The sequence below is a fragment of the Phalacrocorax carbo genome, assembly GCF_963921805.1.
Source record: "Phalacrocorax carbo chromosome 29 unlocalized genomic scaffold, bPhaCar2.1 SUPER_29_unloc_1, whole genome shotgun sequence".
In the NCBI taxonomy this organism is placed as follows: Eukaryota; Metazoa; Chordata; class Aves; order Suliformes; family Phalacrocoracidae; genus Phalacrocorax; species Phalacrocorax carbo.
In genome coordinates, this window is record NW_026990231.1 from 60,012 (window position 1) to 72,246 (window position 12,235).

General features: G+C 64.8%; 1 protein-coding gene across 1 annotated transcript in view; it reads left to right on the forward strand.

Annotated features, from left to right (window-relative positions):
- The window catches only part of CACNA1F (calcium voltage-gated channel subunit alpha1 F), a 46,982-nt gene that overhangs the window by 5,026 nt on the left and 29,721 nt on the right, over nucleotides 1-12,235 (forward strand). The window contains exons 14-25 of the mRNA XM_064439658.1: nucleotides 19-179; nucleotides 304-529; nucleotides 664-871; nucleotides 1,656-1,776; nucleotides 1,865-1,946; nucleotides 2,068-2,122; nucleotides 2,205-2,259; nucleotides 2,328-2,460; nucleotides 4,281-4,410; nucleotides 4,648-4,707; nucleotides 4,799-4,905; nucleotides 5,146-5,233. Coding sequence (XP_064295728.1) covers nucleotides 19-179; nucleotides 304-529; nucleotides 664-871; nucleotides 1,656-1,776; nucleotides 1,865-1,946; nucleotides 2,068-2,122; nucleotides 2,205-2,259; nucleotides 2,328-2,460; nucleotides 4,281-4,410; nucleotides 4,648-4,707; nucleotides 4,799-4,905; nucleotides 5,146-5,233 — 1,426 coding nt within the window. The remainder of the gene's footprint in view (nucleotides 1-18; nucleotides 180-303; nucleotides 530-663; nucleotides 872-1,655; nucleotides 1,777-1,864; nucleotides 1,947-2,067; nucleotides 2,123-2,204; nucleotides 2,260-2,327; nucleotides 2,461-4,280; nucleotides 4,411-4,647; nucleotides 4,708-4,798; nucleotides 4,906-5,145; nucleotides 5,234-12,235) is intronic.

Genomic DNA, 12,235 nt, shown 5'->3' on the forward strand with positions numbered 1-12,235 from the left:
TCATCCGCCCCCCGCCAGGAACCGCCTGCGCCGCCTGAACCGCCTGTGGCGCCGCCGGTGCCGCGGGGCGGTGAAATCCGTCTCCTTCTACTGGACCGTCTTACTCTTGGTCTTCCTCAACACCCTCACCATCGCCTCCGAGCACCACGGGCAACCCCCTTGGCTCACCCAAACGCAAGGTACAACCCCCCCCCCCACCCCCCAACGCACCCCAAAATATTTCTTTAAGGGGGCGGGGGGGCGCGGGGTGTTGTTAAACACCTCCCGGACGCCTGGGTTCCGCACTGCCCCCCTCCCCAAAAGCTTACGCCAACAAGGCGCTGCTGTCGTTGTTCGCCGCCGAGATGGTGTTGAAGCTGTACGCCCTGGGCCCCGCCCGGTACTTCACCAGCTTCTTCAACCGCTTCGATTGTTTCGTGGTGTGCGGCGGGGTGTTGGAAACGGCTTTGGTGGAACGAGGTGCCATGGAACCCCTGGGCATCTCCGTCCTCCGCTGCGTCCGGCTCCTCCGCGTCTTTAAAGTCACCAGGTGAAGGCAGGCGGTGACGCGGTGGCGCGGTGACGACCGCCGGCTCCTGTCAGCCGCCGCTGGGTGTTGGCGGGGCTGGAGCTACCTGAACGCTGGGGATCCCCAGTCCTCCCGGTAACCCCGGCGGCCCGTAGGCACTGGGCGTCGCTGAGCAACCTGGTGGGCTCCTTGCTGAACTCCATGAAGTCCATCGCCTCCCTCCTGCTCCTCCTCTTCCTCTTCATCATCATCTTCGCCCTCCTGGGCATGCAGCTTTTCGGGGGGCGCTTCAGCTTCGACGAGACCCAGACCAAGCGCAGCACCTTTGATACCTTCCCTCAGGCTCTGCTCACCGTCTTCCAGGTAACCCCAAATTCCAGGGAGCCCCCAAACCCATGGGGGGACCCCGAGACCTGTGGGGAGACCCTCAAACCTGTGGGAGACCCTCAAACCCATGGGGAGACCCCAAAGCCTGGAGGAGGACCCTGAAGTCCTGTGGGAGGCCCTAAAACCCATGAGGAGACCCCCAAAACCCATGGGGGACCCTGAAACCTGGAGGGTGACCCCAAAACCTGGAGGGCGACCCTGAAGTCCCATGGAAGACCCCCCAAAAAAACCCTGTGGGGAACCCCAAAATCCACGAGGGAGTGTGAAACCTGTGGGAGACACTGAAACCTGTGGGGACCCCTATGATGCATGGGAAGATGCCGGAGGGGGACCCCAAAAGCTGTGGGGAGACTCTGAAACCCATGGGGGGGACCCCAAAAGCTGTAGGAGATGCTGAAACCCATGGGGGGACCCCAAAACCCACGGGGGAACCCTGAAATCTGTGGGGAGCCTAAAACCTTTGGGAACACCCTAAAACCCACAAGACACCCCAAAACCTGTGGGGAACCCCAAAATCCATGAGGGAGTGTGAAACCCATGGGAGACCCTGAAACCCATGGGGGACCCCAAAACCTATGGGAGACCCCAAAACCCATGATTCCCCCCCCCAAAATACATCCCCTCACCATCCTGTAGCCACTCCGGGGTGACGCTGCGCCCTGGTGCAGGAGGGCTGGGAGGCGGCATTGTACTGGGAGCACTGGGAGGGGTGTGCTGGTGTTGGGGTGACCCCGGTGTTTGGGGGCTCCCCCTCCCCCAGATCCTGACGGGGGAGGACTGGAACGCGGTGATGTACGACGGGATCATGGCCTACGGCGGCCCCGTCTTCCCCGGGATGCTCGTCTGCATCTACTTCGTCATCCTCTTCATCTGCGGGAACTGTGCGTGGGCATACTGGGAGCACTGGGAGGGACTGGGAGGATACTGGGAGGATACTGGGAGCACTGGTTAACCCTTCCCTCCCCACAGACATCCTCCTCAACGTCTTCTTGGCCATCGCAGTCGACAACTTGGCCGATGGCGACAACATCAACTCGGGGGCCGATAAAAAGTGAGCCTTTGGGGGGGCACCCGGACCCCTGGGTCCCCCTGTGGGGGGGGAGGGGGGCACCCGGACGCCTGGGTCCCCTGTCTGAGCCCCCCCTTTCCCACCCGCCGCCCCCCCAAACCAGGGAGAAGGCCGGGGAGGTGGAAGGCGGCGCGGGGAGCCCGGACGTAAGCGTGAAGGTGAGTGTGATTGGGGGGTGCCCCCTCCCCACCCCCCCACCCCCGCAGCGTTCACCCCCACCCCCCCTTTTTTCCTCCCCAGATTGAGGGGGAGCAGCCGGAGGAGGAGGAGGAGGAGGAAGAGGGGAGTGAGGAAGGTGAGCGTCACCCACCTGGATGCCGGGGGGTGGGGGTGGCGGTGCCCGGACGCCTGGGTCCCTTGCAGGTGACGAGGAGGCGGGAGAGGAGCGGGACAGCCTGGGGGGGCCCCGGCTGGAGTTCCTGGAGGAGCCCCCCAAAACCAAGGTGGTGCCGATCCCCGAGGGCAGCGCCTTCTTCCTGCTGGGCAGCACCAACCCGTGAGAGAGGGGACTGGGAGCACTGGGAGGGATGGGGCTAGGGATACAAACTGGGGATACTGGGAGCGCTGGGAGTGGGGACACAAACTGGGGGGGGCTGGGAGCGCTGGGAGTGGGGACACAAACTGGGGGGGGCTGGGAGTGGGGACACAAACTGGGGGGGGCTGGGAGCGCTGGGAGCGGGGACACAAACGGGGGGGGGCTGGGAGCGGGGACACAAACTGGGGGGGCTGGGAGCGGGGACACAAACTGGGGGGGGCTGGGAGCGGGGACACAAACTGGGGGGGGCTGGGAGCGCTGGGAGCGGGGACACAAACTGGGGGGGGCTGGGAGCGCTGGGAGCGGGGACACAAACTGGGGGGGGCTGGGAGTGGGGACACAAACTGGGGGGGGCTGGGAGCGCTGGGAGCGGGGACACAAACTGGGGATACTGGGAGCGCTGGGAGCGGGGACACAAACTGGGGGGGGGCTGGGAGCGGGGACACAAACTGGGGGGGCTGGGAGCACTGGGAGCGGGGACACAAACTGGGGGGGGCTGGGAGCGGGGACACAAACTGGGGGGGGCTGGGAGCGCTGGGAGCGGGGACACAAACTGGGGGGGGCTGGGAGCGCTGGGAGCGGGGACACAAACTGGGGGGGCTGGGAGCGCTGGGAGCGGGGACACAAACTGGGGGGGGCTGGGAGCGGGGACACAAACTGGGGATACTGGGAGCGCTGGGAGCGGGGACACAAACTGGGGGGGGCTGGGAGCGCTGGGAGTGGGGACACAAAAGGGGGGGGACTGGGAGCGGGGACACAAACTGGGGATACTGGGAGCGCTGGGAGTGGGGACACAAACTGGGGGGGGCTGGGAGCGGGGACACAAACTGGGGGGGACTGGGAGCGCTGGTAGCGGGGACACAAACGGGGGGGGGCTGGGAGCGGGGACACAAACTGGGGGGGGCTGGGAGCGCTGGGAGCGGGGACACAAACTGGGGGGGGCTGGGAGCGGGGACACAAACTGGGGGGGCTGGGAGCGCTGGGAGCGGGGGGACAAACTGGGGGGGGCTGGGAGCGGGGACACAAACGGGGGGGGGCTGGGAGCGCTGGGAGCGGGGACACAAACTGGGGGGGGCTGGGAGCGGGGACACAAACTGGGGGGGCTGGGGGGGCTGGGAGCGGGGACACAAACTGGGGGGGGCTGGGAGCGCTGGGAGCGGGGACACAAACTGGGGATACTGGGAGCGCTGGGAGCGGGGACACAAACTGGGGGGGGCTGGGAGCGCTGGGAGCGAGGACACAAACTGGGGGGGACTGGGAGCGCTGGGAGCGGGGACACAAACTGGGGATACTGGGAGCGCTGGGAGTGGGGACACAAACTGGGGGGGGCTGGGAGCGCTGGGAGCGGGGACACAAACTTGGGGGGGCTGGGAGCGCTGGGAGCGGGGACACAAACTGGGGATACTGGGAGTGCTGGGAGCGGGGACACAAACTGGGCGGGGCTTAGAGTGGGGGCACAAACTGGGGGGGGCTGGGAGTGGGGACACAAACTGGGGGGGGCTGGGAGCGCTGGGAGTGGGGACACAAACTGGGGGGGGCTGGGAGCGCTGGGAGTGGGGACACAAACTGGGGGGGGCTGGGAGCGCTGGGACTGGAGAACTGGGAGCACTGGATGGCATATGGTTGGGGACAGGTGACACTTGAGCGGAAACTGGAGGGAACTGGGAGTAACTGGAGTGGGAGCACCCGCAGGGGGAGGGCACCCAGTAAGCTGGGATGAAGGGGAGGGGGGAGCACTGGGAGCAACTGGGAGCACTGGTGCTGATGTGTGCTCGGCGCAGGCTGCGGGTGCGGTGCCACGCCCTCATCCACCACCACGTCTTCACCAACCTCATCCTCGTCTTCATCATCCTCAGCAGTGTCTCGCTGGCCGCCGAGGACCCCGTCCGCGCCCACTCGCCCCGCAATCACGTGGGATACTGGGCAAACTGGAACAAACTGGGAGGGGGCAGGGGGTGTGTGTGATTCACACCATAAACGTGTGGGATCCGCTTGCTGGGGGTGGGGGCAGAAATGTGGGGTGCTGGGAAGAGCTGGGGGACTTGGGGCAGGTTGGGGGGGCCCTGGGGGGTTTGGGGGGGTCGAGGGGGGCTGGGGGGGTGTTGGGGTCACCCTGTTTCCCCCTGCCCCTCCCCCCCCCCCCCCCAGATCTTGGGTTACTTCGACTACGCCTTCACCTCCATCTTCACCGTGGAGATCCTGCTCAAGGTACGCCGGGGGGGGTCCCCCAGGGTTTTGGGGGGTCCTCAGGAGGAGGGGGGGGGATACCCGAAGTCGGGGTTCACGGCTTCCCCCCCAGATGACGGCCTTCGGCGCCTTCCTGCACAAAGGCTCCTTCTGCCGCAACTGGTTCAACCTCCTTGACCTGCTGGTGGTCGGCGTCTCCCTCATCTCCTTCGGCATCCAGTGAGCCGGGGGGGGCACTGGGGGCACTGGGAGGGCGCTGGGAAGGCACTGGGAGCACTGGGAGGCACTGGGAGTGCCTTTGAGGGCACTGAGAGCACCAGTGAGGGCACTGGGAAGCACTGGGAACATTGGTGGAGGCACTGGTGTGGGCACTGGGAGGGCACTGGGAGGGGGACTGGGAGCACTGGGAGGGCACTGGGGGACACTGGGAGCACTGGTGTCCCCTGGCGCCGGCGGCAGCTCCAGCGCCATCTCGGTGGTGAAGATCCTGCGGGTCCTGCGTGTCCTGCGGCCCCTGCGGGCCATCAACCGCGCCAAGGGCCTCAAGGTGCGCCACTGGGAGCACTGGGAGGAGGGGTGGGAGGAGCCAGCAGCAGCCGTGCCTTCCTGCAGGCTGTACTGGTGCGACTGGGAGCGCTGGGGGGGGGCGGTACTGGCATGTGGGGTGTTACTGGTGTCACTGGGATGCTGACCTATGAAAACGGGTGTCCCTGGCACACGGTGCTGCTGCTGGTGTCCAGATGTCCTGGTGTCCGCGACGTCCGTCTGTCCCTCTGTCCCCAGCAAATGGGGTCCTGTTGTCCCAGTGTCCCTGTGTCCCGGTGTCCACGACGTCCGTCTGTCCCTCTGTCCCCAGCACATGGGGTCCTGTTGTCCCAGTGTCCCTGTGTCCTGGTGTCTGCGACGTCCGTCTGTCCCTCTGTCCCCAGCACATGGGGTCCTGTTGTCCCAGTGTCCCTGTGTCCCGGTGTCCACGACGTCCATCTGTCCCTCTGTCCCCAGCAAATGGGGTCCTGTTGTCCCAGTGTCCCTGTGTCCCGGTGTCCGCGACGTCCGTCTGTCCCTCTGTCCCCAGCACGTGGGTTCCTGTTGTCCCAGTGTCCCTGTGTCCCGGTGTCCGCGACGTCCGTCTGTCCCTCTGTCCCCAGCACGTGGGTTCCTGTTGTCCCAGTGTCCCTGTGTCCCGGTGTCCGCGACGTCCGTCTGTCCCTCTGTCCCCAGCACGTGGGTTCCTGTTGTCCCAGTGTCCCTGTGTCCCAGTGTCCGCGACGTCCGTCTGTCCCTCTGTCCCCAGCACGTGGGTTCCTGTTGTCCCAGTGTCCCTGTGTCCCGGTGTCTGCAATGTCCGTCTGTCCCTCTGTCCCCAGCACGTGGGTTCCTGTTGTCCCGGTGTCCCTGTGTCCTGGTGTCTGCAATGTCCGTCTGTCCTTCTGTCCCCAGAACGGGGGTTCCTGTTGTCTCAGTGTTCCTGTGTCCCAGCGTCCGCGACGTCCGTCTGTCCCTCTGTCCCCAGCACGTGGACTCCTGTTGTCCCAGTGTCCCTGTGTCCCAGCGTCCGCGACGTCCGTCTGTCCCTCTGTCCCCAGCACGTGGGTTCCTGTTGTCCCAGTGTCCCTGTGTCTCGGTGTCCGTGACGTCCGTCTGTCCCTCTGTCCCCAGCACGTGGGTTCCTGTTGTCCCAGTGTCCCTCTGTCCCAGTGTCTGCGACGTCCGTCTGTCCCTCTGTCCCCAGCACGTGGGCTCCTGTTGTCCCAGTGTCCCTGTGTCCCAGTGTCCGCGACGTCCGTCTGTCCCTCTGTCCCCAGCACGTGGGTTCCTGTTGTCCCAGTGTCCCTGTGTCCCGGTGTCCGCGACGTCTGTCTTTCCCTCTGTCCCCAGCACGTGGGTTCCTGTTGTCCCAGTGTCCCTGTGTCCCAGTGTACGCGACGTCCGTCTGTCCCTCTGTCCCCAGCACGTGGATTCCTGTTGTCCCAGTGTCCCTGTGTCTCGGTGTCCGTGACGTCCGTCTGTCCCTCTGTCCCCAGCACGTGGGTTCCTATTGTCCCAGTGTCCCTGTGTCCCAGTGTCCGCGACGTCCGTCTGTCAATCTTGTCTCCAGCACGTGGGTTCCTGTTGTCCCAGTGTCCCTGTGTCCCTGTGTCCGCGACGTCCGTCTGTCCCTCTGTCCCCAGCACGTGGGTTCCTGTTGTCCCAGTGTCCCTGTGTCCCGGTGTCCGTGACGTCTGTCTGTCCTTCTGTCCCCAGCACGTGGGCTCCTGTTGTCCCAGTGTCCCTGTGTCCCAGTGTCCGCGACGTCCGTCTTTCCCTCTGTCCCCAGCACGTGGGCTCCTGTTGTCCCAGTGTCCCTGTGTCCCGGTTGCTGCGATGTCTGTCTGTCCTTCTGTCCGCAGCACGTGGGTTCCTGTTGTCCCAGTGTCCCTGTGTCCTGGTGTCCGTCTGTCCCTCTGTCCCCAGCACGTGGGCTCCTGTTGTCCCAGTGTCCCTGTGTCTCGGTGTCCGCAACGTCCGTCTGTCCCTCTGTCCCCAGCACGTGGGCTTCTGTTGTCCCAGTGTCCCTGTGTCCCGGTGTACGCGACGTCCGTCTGTCCTTCTGTCCCCAGCACGTGGGTTCCTGTTGTCCCAGTGTCCCTGTGTCCCGGTGTCCGCGACGTCCGTCTGTCCCTCTGTCCTCAGCACGTGGGTTCCTGTTGTCCCAGTGTCCCTGTGTCCCGGTGTCCGCGACGTCCGTCTGTCCCTCTGTCCCCAGCACGTGGGTTCCTGTTGTCCCAGTGTCCCTGTGTCCCGGTGTACGAGACGTCCGTCTGTCCCTCTGTCCGCAGCACGTGGGTTCCTGTTGTCCCAGTGTGCCTGTGTCCTGATGTCCCCAACGTCCGTTTGTCCCTCTGTCCCCAGCACGTGGGGTCCTGTTGTCCCAGTGTCCCTGTGTCCCAGTGTCCGCAACGTCCGTCTGTCCCTCTGTCCCCAGCACGTGGGGTCCTGTTGTCCCAGTGTCCCTCTGTCCCAGTGTCCGCGACGTCCGTCTGTCCCTCTGTCCGCAGCACGTGGGCTCCTGTTGTCCCAGTGTCCCTGTGTCCCGGTGTCCGCGACGTCCGTCTGTCCCTCTGTCCCCAGCACGTGGGCTCCTGTTGTCCCAGTGTCCCTGTGTCCCATTGTCCGCAACGTCCGTCTGTCCCTCTGTCCCCAGCACGTGGGGTCCTGTTGTCCCAGTGTCCCTGTGTCCCGCTGTCCGTGACGTCCGTCTGTCCCTCTGTCCCCAGCACGTGGGGTCCTGTTGTCCCAGTGTCCCTGTGTCCCGGTGTCCGCGCCGTCCGTCTGTCCGTCTTGTCTCCAGCACGTGGGTTCCTGTTGTCCCAGTGTCCCTGTGTCCCAGTGTCCGCGACGTCCGTCTGTCCCTCTGTCCCCAGCACGTGGGGTCCTGTTGTCCCAGTGTCCCTGTGTCCCAGTGTCCGTGACGTCTGTCTGTCCTTCTGTCCCCAGCACGTGGGTTCCTGTTGTCCCAGTGTCCCTGTGTCCCGGTGTCCGTGACGTCTGTCTGTCCTTCTGTCCCCAGCACGTGGGTTCCTGTTGTCCCAGTGTCCCTGTGTCCCAGTGTCCGCGACGTCCGTCTGTCCCTCTGTCCCCAGCACGTGGGGTCCTGTTGTCCCAGTGTCCCTGTGTCCCAGTGTCCGTGACGTCTGTCTGTCCTTCTGTCCCCAGCACGTGGGTTCCTGTTGTCCCAGTGTCCCTGTGTCCCGGTGTCCGTGACGTCTGTCTGTCCTTCTGTCCCCAGCACGTGGGTTCCTGTTGTCCCAGTGTCCCTGTGTCCCAGTGTCCGCGACGTCCGTCTGTCCCTCTGTCCCCAGCACGTGGGTTCCTGTTGTCCCAGTGTCCCTGTGTCCCGGTGTCCGTGACGTCTGTCTGTCCTTCTGTCCCCAGCACGTGGGTTCCTGTTGTCCCAGTGTCCCTGTGTCCCGGTGTACGCGACGTCCATCTGTCCCTCTGTCCGCAGCACGTGGGTTCCTGTTGTCCCAGTGTCCCTGTGTCCCGGTGTCCCCAACGTCCGTCTGTCCCTCTGTCCTCAGCACGTGGGGTCCTGTTTTCCCAGTGTCCCTGTGTGTCCCAGTGTCCGCGACGTCCGTCTGTCCCTCTGTCCCCAGCACGTGGGTTCCTGTTGTCCCAGTGTACCTGTGTCCCGGTGTCCGCGACGTCCGTCTGTCCCTCTGTACCCAGCACGTGGGGTCCTGTTGTCCCAGTGTCCCTGTGTCCTAGTGTCCGCGCCGTCCGTGTGTCCCTCTGTCCCAGGCACGTGGGCTCCTGTTGTCCCTGTGTCCCGGTGTCCGCGATGTCCGTCTGTCCCTCTGTCCGCAGCACATGGGTTCCTGTTGTCCCAGTGTCCCTCTGTCCCGGTGTCCCTGACGTCCGTCTGTCCCTCTGTCCCCAGCACATGGGTTCCTGTTGTCCCAGTGTCCCTCTGTCCCGGTGTCCGTGACGTCCGTCTGTCCCTCTGTCCTCAGCACGTGGGTTCCTGTTGTCCCAGTGTCCCTGTGTCCCGGTGTCCGCGCCGTCCGTCTGTCCCTCTGTCCCCAGCACGTGGGTTCCTGTTGTCCCAGTGTCCCTGTGTCCCAGTGTCCGCGCCGTCCGTCTGTCCCTCTGTCCGCAGCACGTGGGTTCCTGTTGTCCCAGTGTGCCTGTGTCCTGATGTCCCCAACGTCCGTTTGTCCCTCTGTCCGCAGCACGTGGGGTCCTGTTGTCCCAGTGTCCCGGTGTCCCAGTGTCCGCAACGTCCGTCTGTCCCTCTGTCCCCAGCACGTGGGGTCCTGTTGTCCCAGTGTCCCTCTGTCCCTGTGTCCGCGACGTCCGTCTGTCCCTCTGTCCCCAGCACGTGGGGTCCTGTTGTCCCAGTGTCCCTGTGTCCCGGTGTCCGCGACGTCCGTCTGTCCCTCTGTCCCCAGCACGTGGGGTCCTGTTGTCCCAGTGTCCCTGTGTCCCAGTGTCCGCAACGTCCATCTGTCCGTCTTGTCTCCAGCACGTGGGTTCCTGTTGTCCCAGTGTCCCTGTGTCCCGGTGTCCGTGACGTCTGTCTGTCCTTCTGTCCCCAGCACGTGGGTTCCTGTTGTACTAGTGTCCCTGTGTACCAGTGTCCGCGACGTCCGTCTGTCCTTCTGTCCCCAGCACGTGGGGTCCTGTTGTCCCAGTGTCCCTGTGTCCCAGTGTCCGCGACGTCCGTCTGTCCCTCTGTCCCCAGCACGTGGGTTCCTGTTGTCCCAGTGTCCCTGTGTCCCGGTGTACGCGACGTCCGTCTGTCCCTCTGTCCCCAGCACGTGGGTTCCTGTTGTCCCAGTGTCCCGGTGTCCGCGACGTCCGTCTGTCCTTCTGTCCGCAGCACGTTGGTTCCTGTTGTCCCAGTGTCCCTGTGTCCCGGTGTCTGCGACGTCCGTCTGTCCCTCTGTCCCCAGCACGTGGGGTCCTGTTGTCCCAGTGTCCCTGTGTCCTGGTGTCTGCGACGTCCGTCTGTCCCTCTGTCCCCAGCACGTGGGGTCCTGTTGTCCCAGTGTCCCTGTGTCCCGGTGTCCGCGCCGTCCGTCTGTCCCTCTGTCCCCAGCACGTGGGTTCCTGTTGTCCCAGTGTCCCTGTGTCCCGGTGTCCGTGCCGTCCGTCTGTCCCTCTGTCCGCAGCACGTGGGTTCCTGTTGTCCCAGTGTGCCTGTGTCCTGATGTCCCCAACGTCCGTCTGTCCCTCTGTCCTCAGCACGTGGGGTCCTGTTGTCCCAGTGTCCCTGTGTCCTGATGTCCCCAACGTCCGTTTGTCCCTCTGTCCGCAGCACGTGGGGTCCTGTTGTCCCAGTGTCCCTGTGTCCTGGTGTCTGCGACGTCCGTCTGTCCCATTTGTCTCCAGCACATGGGGTCCTGTTGTCCCAGTGTCCCTGTGTCCCAGTGTCCGCGACGTCCGTCTGTCCCTCTGTCCGCAGCACGTGGGCTCCTGTTGTCCCAGTGTCCCTGTGTCCCGGTGTCCGCGACGTCCGTCTGTCCCTCTGTCCCCAGCACGTGGGGTCCTGTTGTCCCAGTGTCCCTGTGTCCCATTGTCCGCAACGTCAATCTGTCCGTCTTGTCTCCAGCACGTGGGTTCCTGTTGTCCCAGTGTCCCTGTGTCCCGGTGTCCGTGACGTCTGTCTGTCCTTCTGTCCCCAGCACGTGGGTTCCTGTTGTCCCAGTGTCCCTGTGTCCCAGTGTCCGCGACGTCCGTCTGTCCCTCTGTCCCCAGCACGTGGGTTCCTGTTGTCCCAGTGTCCCTGTGTCCCGCTGTACGCGACGTCCGTCTGTCCCTCTGTCCCCAGCACGTGGGTTCCTGTTGTCCCAGTGTGCCTGTGTCCCGGTGTCCGCGACGTCCGTCTGTCCTTCTGTCCGCAGCACGTGGGTTCCTGTTGTCCCAGTGTCCCTGTGTCCCGGTGTCTGCGACGTCCGTCTGTCCCTCTGTCCCCAGCACGTGGGTTCCTGTTGTCCCAGTGTCCCTGTGTCCCGGTGTCCGCGCCGTCCGTCTGTCCCTCTGTCCCCAGCACGTGGGTTCCTGTTGTCCCAGTGTCCCTGTGTCCTGGTGTCTGCGACGTCCGTCTGTCCCTCTGTCCGCAGCACGTGGGTTCCTGTTGTCCCAGTGTCCCTGTGTCCCAGTGTCCGCAACGTCCGTCTGTCCGTCTTGTCTCCAGCACGTGGGCTCCTGTTGTCCCAGTGTCCCTGTGTCCCGGTGTCCGTGACGTCTGTCTGTCCTTCTGTCCCCAGCACGTGGGGTCCTGTTGTCCCAGTGTCCCTGTGTCCCGGTGTCCGTGACGTCCGTCTGTCCCTCTGTCCATAGCAAGTGGGTTCCTATTGTCCCAGTGTCCCTGTGTCCCGGTGTCCGTGACGTCCGTCTGTCCCTCTGTCCCCAGCACGTGGGGTCCTGTTGTCCCAGTGTCCCTGTGTCCCAGTGTACGCGACGTCCGTCTGTCCCTCTGTCCCCAGCACGTGGGTTCCTGTTGTCCCAGTGTCCCTGTGTCCCGGTGTCCGCGACGTCCGTCTGTCCCTCTGTCCCCAGCACGTGGGTTCCTGTTGTCCCAGTGTCCCTGTGTCCAAGTGTCCGCAACGTCCGTCTGTCCGTCTTGTCTCCAGTACGTGGGTTCCTGTTGTCCCAGTGTCCCTGTGTCCTGGTGTCCATGACGTCCGTCTGTCCCTCTGTCCTCAGCACGTGGGGTCCTGTTGTCCCAGTGTCCCTGTGTCCCGGTGTCCGTGACGTCCGTCTGTCCTTCTGTCCGCAGCACGTGGGGTCTTGTTGTCCCAGTGTCCCTGTGTCCCGGTGTACGCGACGTCCGTCTGTCCCTCTGTCCGCATCACGTGGGGTCCTGTTGTCCCAGTGTCCCTGTGTCCCGGTGTATGCGACGTCCGTCTGTCCCTCTGTCCCCAGCACGTGGGTTCCTCTTGTCCCAGTGTCCCTGTGTCCCGGTGTCCGCGACGTCTGTCTGTCCCTCTGTCCCCAGCACGTGGGTTCCTGTTGTCCCAGTGTCCCTGTGTCCCAGTGTCCACGACGTCCGTCTGTCCCTCTG